This window comes from Megachile rotundata, chromosome 5, assembly GCF_050947335.1.
Source record: "Megachile rotundata isolate GNS110a chromosome 5, iyMegRotu1, whole genome shotgun sequence".
In the NCBI taxonomy this organism is placed as follows: Eukaryota; Metazoa; Arthropoda; class Insecta; order Hymenoptera; family Megachilidae; genus Megachile; species Megachile rotundata.
Window position 1 is genome coordinate 13,862,052 of NC_134987.1, and position 11,545 is coordinate 13,873,596.

Below are 11,545 nucleotides of genomic sequence, written 5' to 3' on the forward strand. Positions count from 1 at the left end.
CCACGCGTTGCACTATTACGCGCTGGATTACTACGCGTTGGATATCCGCACGCTGGATTACTACACATTCTATTACAACGCGTTGGATTACCATGCATTAGATTCCTACGCTTAGAATTACCACGCGTTGCAGTATTACGCGCTGGATTACTACGCGTTGGATATCCGCACGCTGGATTACTACACATTCTATTACAACGCGTTGGATTACCATGCATTAGATTCCTACGCTTAGAATTACCACGCGTTGCAGTATTACGCGCTGGATTACTACGCGTTGGATATCCGCACGCTGGATTACTACACATTCTATTACAACGCGTTGGATTACCATGCATTAGATTCCTACGCTTAGAATTACCACGCGTTGCAGTATTACGCGCTGGATTACTACGCGTTGGATATCCGCACGTTGGGTTACTACACGTTGTATTACTACGCGTTGGATTACCATGCATTAGATTCCTACGCTTAGAATTACCACGCGTTGCACTATTACACGTTGGATTACTACGCGTTGAATATCCACACGCTGGATTACTACACGTTGTATTATTACGCGTTGGATTACTACACGTTGTATTACTACGCGTTGGACTACTAAGCGTTGAATATCCACGCTCTGGATTACTACGCATTGAATATCCACACGCTGGATTACTACGCGTTAGATTACTACGCATTAGATTTCTACGCTTAGAATTACCACGCGTTGGCATTATTACACGTTGGATTACTATGCGTTGAATATGCACGCGCTAGATTACTACGCGTTGGATATTCACACGCTGTATTACTACCCGTTTGATTACCACGCGGTAGTTAACTACACGTTATCCGAAGCTGTCGCTCTCGCGTCTGCGCATGCGTAATCCTCGCGCTCTGATTGTTCCTCGTTTTTCCATAATAATTCAAAAACAAAGCTTCAACCCCCATATTTGCAAAGGGAAATCTTATTCAGAATCGTGTCAGCTACCTCCCACTTCAGTAATTCGTAACGTGCTTCGTACACGAAGGATAATAAATGAAAAAAGTATAAATGAACACGCTGACCAAAAGAGGCCCTGACAGTATATAATTTACGTGCGCACTCTGAATCTCTCCCTTCAAAAATTTCTATATTTAAAAGCGTATTATTCATATCGTATTTGTATTACACGCTTAATATATACTTCATAAAAGCTTAATATTTGAAACTAAGTTTCATTAACGATTTTCTATCAAGTTCTCGAAGAACAATTGTTATGACTCCATAGCATGGTATTTTATCGAGAAAGAAGCGGAAGAACAGTCCGGTCATTCTTGCAATCGGATAACCAATTCCGGTTTCACCTATACTATTGGTAATCGAACACCCTTGCTCGACATTTTCATCGAGCTAAAGTTTATTCTGCAAAACACGCGTGTATCGAGTTGAACGCGTTTCGCGCGTGTTCGCGACCATAACGTATCAGCACGTTCTGACGTGGTTAGCATAAAAGCTGTAGGATTTGTTTTTTCCAGCTTCGTTGCCAATCTGAATAATGCTACGTGAACAGAAATTTAATAGTTTCTCGCGTGAGAATGAATAACTTCTGTTATTTTTTCCCAAAAATATCTCTTTTATTCTCTATAAATTTTTGGGGGGTAAATACTGGGTTTAAGGGATTATCGTTTACATTCGTGCGCTGTAAATCGATCCGAAAATCCCTCTCTTTAGAATAGTGAAAATAAACCTTAACATTTTGCTGATCTACTAGTTTTACTACTGGAAGTCATTTAAAAATTCATGCATTATAAGTCTTTTTCTTTTTTAATATTAATCATTCAATTATGTATGATTGTTTTAATCAATTTTATAAATAAGGCGTTCGGCTATTAGTACGCATAATTTCAGGAGATTGTAGCTGGAATAATGCTGAACAACTTTTTCCTTTACCAAAACGTTGACTAAAACTTAGTTTTTAAGTTATTAATGAAAAACACTGACCAATTAAAACGCGAGAGTAGCACGCCCAGACGTGGGAGTTTTGAATGTGACTGCCGATCGTCGTCGCTCTGATTGGTCTGTGTTTTTCATTAATAATTTAAAAACTAAGTTTCAGTCAAAATTTTGATAAAGGAAAAAGTTGTTCAGTATCATCTTAGCTACCACCAACCGAAATTATGCCCATCAGTAGTCGGACATCCTGTGTAACTTAATATTTCATTATATAACATATAATATTAATTAATTAACATATCATATCAATTATGACAATATATCATCTTAATATATCATATCATATATACATTATAAGAGGCTGGGATGTTTAATAAAAATTTTAATAAATTTTATATTTGAAGTATAAATTCAATGTACTAATCTGTACAATAATATATGTAATTAATTAATTATAAGCAATGCACAGAATTTTAGAGAAATATATAGGTCAGTATTAAGTAAATTGTGTTTTAGGCTTTATAACAGAATCTGATTTTTGATCTATCTTGAAGCATACGAAACAATTGTGTTCTTATACGAGGATACAAGATACCTCGCTAATAAAATAGTAATACCAATAATAATGGTTAATAGAATTGTTTATCCCGTATATAGTAACGAGTAATTCAAATATTATTTGATAGATGAACATTTGTTCGTTACGTAATTAAAATATTTTTAGCATCTGTATACCAATGTACTTTTTACAAGTAACAAAAATAGTGTCTGGATGAGTGAACTCCAGTAAATTCGAACTCGACTGGGATGTAAATAACGAGCTAGCTTTACGTAATCTTATGGAAGATTGTGCACGTTTGTTCATAAATTGCATTAAATTGTAACGAGCTAAGGTCAGTGTTGTAACTGCTTTTGTAATTCCGAGTATCGCGGTCTTGGAATAAGTTTCTTAGAAAAAATAGTATGTGATTCTTGTGAAATTTGTGGTTATTCGGAGATTTGGAAATTTGAGAATGTTCAAATTTTAGATTTGAGAAATTGGTTTGGAAATGTTGGAGAAGTGTTGGAGAAAAATTGGAAATTGAAGAGTTTCGAGATTTGAGAAGTTGGAGGTTTGAAAATGTGAGTATTTTGGAATTTAGTAAGGTCGAAATTTGGAAATTTGGAAATATGGGAACTTAGGAATTTATAAGTTTAGAATGCAGGAATTTGAAAATTGAAAATTTGGGCATTTGGAGGATTGAAAATTTTGAACTTGGAAAGCATAGAATTCGTGAAGTTTTAGTGTAGTGCAAAATTAGAAATTTTAATATTTCAGAATTTGGGAATTTGGGGATGTGGGAATTTGGGGGATGTGGGAATTTGGGGATGAGGGAATTTGGAGATGTGGGAATTTGGGGATGTGGGAATTTGGGGGTGTGGGAATTTGGGGATGTGGGAATTTGGGGATGTGGGAATTTGGGAATGTGGTAATTTGGGGATTTGGGAATTTGGGGATGTGAGAATTTGAGGATGAGGGAATTTGGAGATGTGGGAATTTGGGGATGTGGGAATTTGGGGGTGTGGGAATTTGGGGATGTGGGAATTTGGGGATGTGGGAATTTGGGGATGAGGGAATTTGGAGATGTGGGAATTTGGGGATGTGGGAATTTGGGGATGTGGGAATTTGGAGATTTGGGAATTTGGGGATGTGGGAATTTGGGCATGTAGGAATTTGGGGATTTGGGAATTCGGGAATTTGAGAATTTAAAATTTGGGAATTTCGAAAATAGAAATTTGTTACATCCGAAATTCAGGTATTAGAAAAATCTAGAGATCCAGAAATCTAGAAATCCCTATACAATCGCCTTTAGCAATATACCAAAAGTGTACCACACTAATAACACAAGAACCCAATCTACTAAACTTGCAATACAATAACAATAATTTACCATCCTACTACATCTCACCACATATAATTTCAAAAAATCGAATTATAAAATGTAAATATCTGCATATACAAATAATAAAAATCTATGTCTTATTCTTATCCCTTACCTCTACCCTATTATATCAGACACTCGATTCGTTACCAATTAACTAGCCACGGAAAGTTAAATTGACGAGAATGTAATTGTAAATTACAGGAGCACTCAGAAGAAGTTCTTTGGATCCTGGTGCAAGGAGATTCTCTTTGGGTACACCTGCGATCCCACATAGAGCTTCAGACGCTTGCTTAGACCCCGTGCACGCTGCCATCCTCTTCAGGGATTCCAGAGGGGTGAGTATTAATTTTAAACTTTAATCAAAGAACTTTCACCCGACATCCCGGTTCTCCCATTGCGGTGCATTGTTAATTATCGTGTGTGTCTGGAGAAATTTACGACCAACGATTTTTAAGAAAACTTTCTGCAATTTCTTTCTTTTTTTATGGGGACATCTATCATTTAGTATATTAAAAAATTAAGATAAATGTAGTTATCGTTTATTGTCATATGTGTCTGAAGAGATTCACGAGGAAAGATTTTTAGAAATTCTTTATTAGATTTCTTTTCTTGTGAGAATTTAATAGTGCATCTATTATTTATTGCATTTTCAAATTTGAATTAGTATGATCTTCATATTTATTTCTTTTTTATGAGAACGTAGAATTTATTGCATTATTAAATTTAAGTCTATATAAAAAATATAATTATTTGAGCATGTAAATTATTTCATATAGAGCATATGTGTAAAATTATTTTGATTGCTCAGATTGTTGAACATGTGACACATATGTACAATTATTTGGACCACACAAATTATATGTATGGTACGGGCATGTATCATGCATGATACATATGTACAATCATCTTGATCACATATGTTCAATATATGACACGTACAAAATTTTTTCCATATAAATTATTCAATATGCGACATATATACAATTATTTTGACCACACAAATTGTATGTACGATAGAGGTATGTATCAGGTATGATACACATGTGCACATATCTTGATCACATATGTTCAACATAAGACACGTACAAAATTTTGTCCCTATAAATTACTCAATTTACGACACGTGTACAATTATTTTGACCATGGAAATTATTAAGTACATTACACGTATGTACAAACATTTTGGCCATGTAAATTATTCAATATATGACACATATGGACAATGATTTTGACCATGCAAATTACTCAGCAAGTCACATATGTCCAAATATTTTAACCACGTAAATTTTTCATCATATCATACGTCAAATTATTTTGACCCCGCAAATAATTTTGATATACGACTTGTAAAAAAATTTTTACCATCCAAACTTTTCAATGCACGAACGACATACAGATTTCAAAGTATGTTGACCTGTTCTTGATTCTGTCAACCATCGACGATCATTTATGTTTTTATACTTTCAAGTAATCCTCCATTTTAATGATTAATTAGCGTAAACACAAGAGTCCAATATTCATGAAAATATCTGGCTCGCTTTTTTTCTCGTATCCACTTGGATTTTACTGAGCAAACGAAGATGCTCCTTTTTGCAATTATCGCACATTCCAATGCAAGATAATAGGAACTTCTCTTCGTGTTTGCAAACATTTTAGATACACTTATTATCTGCATCTCGTTATGTCTACACGTATTTACTTGTATGCAAATGAAAAACACTGATCGATTAATTTGGGCGGGTCATTCGGAAAGTTTTTTTCAAGGAAAATCTTATTTTCTTATTTTGGATTTGAGAATTTAGAAATTTGGGAATTTTTGGAATTTAGGGATTTTGGCAATTTGGGAATTTTTGGAATTTGGGTAGTTTTGGAATTTGGGGAGTTTTGGAATTTGGGGAGTTTTGGAATTTGGGGATTTTTGGAATTTGGGATTTTTGAAATTTGGGAATTTAGCGATTTTGGCAATTTGGGGAGTTTTAGAATTTTGGAGATTTTTGGAATTTAGGAAGTTTTGGAATTTTTGAGATTTTTGGAATTCGAGATTTTTGAAATTTAGGGATTTTTGGAATTTAGGGAGTTTTGGAATTTGGAGAGTTTTGGAATTTGGGAATTTTTGGAATTCGGGATTTTTGGAATTTAGGGAGTTTTGAAATTTGGAGAGTTTTGGAATTTGGAGAGTTTTGGAATTTGGAGAGTTTTGGAATTTGGAAATTTTTGGAATTCGGGATTTTTGGAATTTGGAGAGTTTTGGAATTTAGGGAGTTTTGGAATTTGGGAATTTTTGGAATTCGGGATTTTTGGAATTTAGGGAGTTTTAAAGTTTGGAGAGTTTTAAAATTTGGAGAGTTTTGGAATTTGGGAATTTTTGGAATTCGGGATTTTTGGAATTTAGGGATTTTTTGGAATTTGGAGAGTTTTGGAATTTAGGGAGTTTTGGAATTTGGGGATTTTTGGAATTTAGGGATTTTTGGAATTAGGGATTTTTGAAATTTAGAGATTTTTGGAATTTGGAGATTTTAGAATTTCCAAATTTTTGGAATTTATGGAATTGTTGAATTTTCATACTTTTGGAATTTAGTGAATTTTTGGTATTTGGAAAATCTTGGAATTTTTGGAATTTGGAAACTTGAAATTTAAAAATTCGATTGTATAAAAGAGAAACCAGCAATGTTACATCCAAGTGCACACTGTCTTACATACCAAACTTCTCCAACATAAATATCAAGTAAAGCTAGGAATTTCCTCATTACATGCAAACAATAAATTACTATTATTTAAAATTTGTTCTATCACATAAAACTTTCAAGCAACAATTATCACTTCCCACCAGTTATCCCCATTAATCCTAAACTCTATATACCCACATCACCAAACTCGTGAAAATGTTTGAAAACTACCTACCGATTCCCTAAACGCAAACAATAACTTGCAAGACATCCTGTACAACCCAATCGTCTTTGCTTTTGCAACCTGTTTACCTTTGCTACGTTGGGTTCTCTCCTCATCGCAACGATTTATCGCATGTGTACAGTTCGTAAATATCGATTCAGCGAACAGCAAGAGGAACAATCTGGGTCATGATGAAAGCTCGAAACGTTAAGGAAAAGAGGGGACATATTCGGTCGAACCGCTTAGAAAAGGAGAGCAGAGGGTGTCTTTTACGATTCATTCCATCATGCCGCAAAAAATGGGTCGAGGTTACTTTTTCTCCTCTTTTCTATGCACCTTGTTATGTACTGTCACGGAAAATTCATAGATGAAGTGGATTGTGTTGATTATGTGTTCGTTAATTGGTTTTTCTCGCTAATTAACAGTATCAAGCTTGCGACTGTCGATAAGAAGATTGTAGTCGATAAGGAGGTTTCATGTGGTCGGTAAAGTAGGAAATTATTTTTCGGCGAGAGATACATGAAATACGGTAGGTTATCGTCGGTAAAACGTAGGTTATCTGCATTATCGACGATGCATTTAAGTTTGGGTAATGTAGGATTCTTTGTTATCTGTCGTTTTGTGTTTGCTGCAAATGATTTAGGAGATTGCGTTGTTTGCTGTAAATGGTACAACACCTATCGTTTGGTCTGTGAAAAGCAGTTGAATTTGGAAGTTTGGAATTTTATGAATTTATGAATTTTACTGAATTGTGAAATTTTGGTTCGCTGATTTAATATTTTGGAGATTTTAGGATTTGAAAATTTGGAAATTTGAGAACTTGGAGATTTGAGAACTTGGAGATTTGAGAAGTTGGAAATTTGAGAAAATGGAAATTTGAGTTTGGAAATTTGAAAAATTGGACATTTTAGAATTTGGAAATTTGAGAATTTGGAGATTTGAGAAGTTGGAAATTTGAGAAATTGGAAACTTGAGAAAGTGGAAATTTGAGAAATTGGACATTTTAGAATTTGGAAATTTGAGACATTGGAAATTTGAGAATTTGGAGATTTGAAAAGTTGGAAATTTGAGAAATTGGAACCTTGAGAAAGTGGAAATTTGAGAAACTGGAAATTTGAGAAATTGGAAATTTGAGAATTTGCAAACTTGAGAAATTGGAAATTTGAGAATTTGGAAACTTGAGAAATTGGAAATTTGAGAATTTGGAGCTTTGAAAGTCTTAGAAATTGTTCACGTTAGAAATCTAAAAATAGAAAAAATGGAGACATTTTGTATTTTGTAATTCAAAAACTTGAGTATTTGAAAATAGAAAATTTGGAATTTGTGGTAACCAAAATATTTTAAATTTGAGTCTCTCTTGAGTTTTACTGTTTTTAAAATATTATAATAATGCATTGCAACATAACGTTACATAAGCACAATGCCTGATAACTCTGTGGTAATATGCAGAATAATTAATAGCACCTTCTTCCTTTCTCTCACCACTTTTCTTAAAGAATTCTGCCATGTTATAATTTATGAGAAACTCAATTTCAAAATCATATTCTGAAATTTCTAAATTTCCAAATTCTCAAATCTCCAAATTCCCATATTACAATCTTTAAATTAATATTTTAACCGCATATCTTCATTTTTGGTATAAATTCATTACATGCTAATAAATTCATTATATGTTAATAAAATCACTACACATAAATAACTTCATTTTATTAGTCACACATTTTTAAATTTATAATCCATTAACATACAAAGGCTGATTAAAACCTAAAGAAGTATTCGAGATAGTTTCGTTACGAGTAATTAGAGCAATTATACGCAGTTATATAATAGAAATGTGTATTTTTTTAAGTGTCGAGTTTACGATTGCCTGTATTTCGAACAGCACGTGTGTGCATTTACGTCATTCCACGTGTGTTTCTCGAATGGGGTCTGATAATGACAGTAGCATTATTCATTTACATTTTCCTCAAACTGATAAACAATATTGGGAAAGTTACGATCAAGCATTTTCTGATAAACTGCATATTCATGATAAAGATTTTGTTATGTGAATATGTTATACTTGTATGTTGTAATCGTATACTTTGATCATATGTTATGATTACATATTATGATCATGTGTTACAATTGAATGTTATGATCATATGTTATAATCATATGTTATGATCATATGTAGTAATCATATGCTTTGATCATATGTTATGATTACATATTTTGATCATGTGTTACAACTGAATGTTATGATCATATGTTATGGTTATATGTTGTGAACATATGTTATGATTACATGTTATGATTACATGTTATGATCATATGTTATAATCATATGTTATGATCATATGTTGTAATCATATGTTATGATCATATGTTATAATCATATGTTATGATCATATGTAGTAATCATATGTTATAATCATATATTATGATCATATGTTATAACCATATGTTATGATCATATGTTATAATCATATGTTATGATCATATGTAGTAATCATATGTTATGATCATATGTTATGATTACATATTTTGATCATGTGTTACAACTGAATGTTATGATCATATGTTATGATCATATGTTATGATCATATGTTATGATCATATGTTATAATCATATGTTATGATCATATGTTGTAATCATATGTTATGATCATATGTTATAATCATATGTTATGATCATATGTAGTAATCATATGTTATAATCATATATTATGATCATATGTTATAATCATATGTTATGATCATATGTTATAATCATATGTTATGATCATACATTATAACTATATATAATCCACATACTAGGAATGTACCAATAATTTTCATTTTTTAATATTCTTCAATCTTAATAAATTAATACCATTGTCATAAGAAATTTTTCTAGTAAATTTTGCTTAGGATAATAAGCTCGCTTTACGAGAAACATCTCATGAAGTAGTCGTGTTCGTATTTTGAGGAAAAATATACAGAAGAATGTGACCCGTGGAAGTTTTTACGTGGTTCAAGAACAGTATGGTAAACGAAGATTTTACGATCTGTTAAGTTGCATTCTTGGATCTTTGTCAAGAATGTGTAACGGAAAGATTGTGTAACGTACAAGTTTGTAAATGGTTGTAAAAAAAGACACTGAAGAAGAATGCAAAGTGCATAAACTGTAGTGATTTCAATATTTATCCACTAACCCATTTTGTATCTGGGTTACATTGAACATATGTTTATTTCTACGTCTATTTATTTATATTTATTCATTTATTTACATGAATTAGTTATGCACATGTTTTCCTTTTTATATTCAGCAATTAGCCATAGATGAAGACATTATTGTTTTTATTAAAATTTTCATTTATTTAAATTTATTTATATTATTTTCTTACTTTATGTGAACGTTTACTTTCCTTTTTATTTCGAAAAGCAATCTTCCCTTTCTGTATATTTTTCATTTTAGCTTTGTTTTACAAAATTGTGAAACAAGATGAATTGCATATGAAATTATTTTTTCTAACCTTTAAAAACCAGCCTTGAAAAAGTTAAACGGAATAATTCTCTTAGGAAACCATCTATCTCGAGGATTAACCGTGAAGCTTAAATTAGTGTCCTTTGATACATGAACGAGTGTATAATGTCATAAAATGTAATTTTTAATAGTCTCATCCTTCTAACCGATATTTTGTGTGATTCCGTGTAGGACTTAAACGATTAAAAACAGCTTAATTCGGAAAACGAATAAGATCAAGTTAAAAGTTTGTAGCAAGCAGATGTTTAATCTCGTTCGCGGTTTACTACCGAATACAACTATTTTTTATCAGTCGGAGTCATACAACTGTATTTATTCCGACGATAAAACGTCTGATAACCGTACTCATACGTGCTCCGCAATCGTGAATCACAAAACCTCTAACGGAGATAAACGACGAAAAACAACTAACTTGTGAATCTAATTCCCATAGGAAAATACTGCATTTACGTCAGCTGACTACATGTTACAATCCTTATAAACAAAAATACTATTTGTTTTATTGTAATTTTTACAAATAATTTTTGTTAACCTTTTGTCCACCATTGAAAGCATTTTTGCGAGTATCTCTGAAACTAGGGCTAAGTGAAAATTTATGTTTAGAGAAAAGTTGCTCAAAATGGCGTCCTTGACAACATATTTCAAGGTCATAAAAATCGGTAAAGTGTAGGGCCTCCCATAAATAATTATTATAGTAAAAATATTTTTTCGAATACCTCTGAAATTAAGCCTTAATGACAATTTATGTTTAGAGAAAAGTTGCTCAAAACAGCATCCTTGACAACATATGCCAAGGTCAAAAAAGTCATTAAAATGTTCGGTCTTCCATAAATAACTACTCTAAATATTTTTGCAAATATGTTTGAAATTAAAACATGGTGGCAATGCACCGGAAAAATTGTTCACATGACTCAAAGTCATGTCGCTTCTCCGTATCGTAACGGTGCAGGTTGTCGAGGTTCACCAGCGAATCGATCAGCGTAGGAAGATTCAGCGGGACGTCAATTTTCCCTAGATACAGAAACCGAAAGTCCGTAAAATCGCACATCGTTGTTGGGTCGCGCGCATACGAGCCGATGCGCCGTAAATTCCGCACAACGTGTTGCGGAGTCGGCCGGCTCGCAAGCCGATCCAGTTCGCTGCGAGCAACCGTCCCGGTGTTGTCCGCCAGCGAAATCCCGAGACCATGTCTCGTCTCGAATCGAATCGATCATTTTCCGCGATACACTCTCCAATTATCGCGAAACGCGTTCAAATTTCGTCCGTCCCTTATCGATCCCGTTGAGAACGTTCCCTTGATCG

The 11,545-nt window shown here is 33.0% G+C and overlaps 1 protein-coding gene across 2 annotated transcripts in view; it reads left to right on the plus strand.

Moving 5' to 3' along the window:
* SNF4Agamma (SNF4/AMP-activated protein kinase gamma subunit) overlaps positions 1-11,545 on the plus strand; it is a 157,486-nt gene that overhangs the window by 102,157 nt on the left and 43,784 nt on the right. For both annotated transcript variants that reach the window (XM_012292977.2, XM_012292981.2), the window contains exon 8: positions 4,048-4,181. In XM_012292977.2, the coding sequence (XP_012148367.2) occupies positions 4,048-4,181 (134 nt within the window). The remainder of the gene's footprint in view (positions 1-4,047; positions 4,182-11,545) is intronic.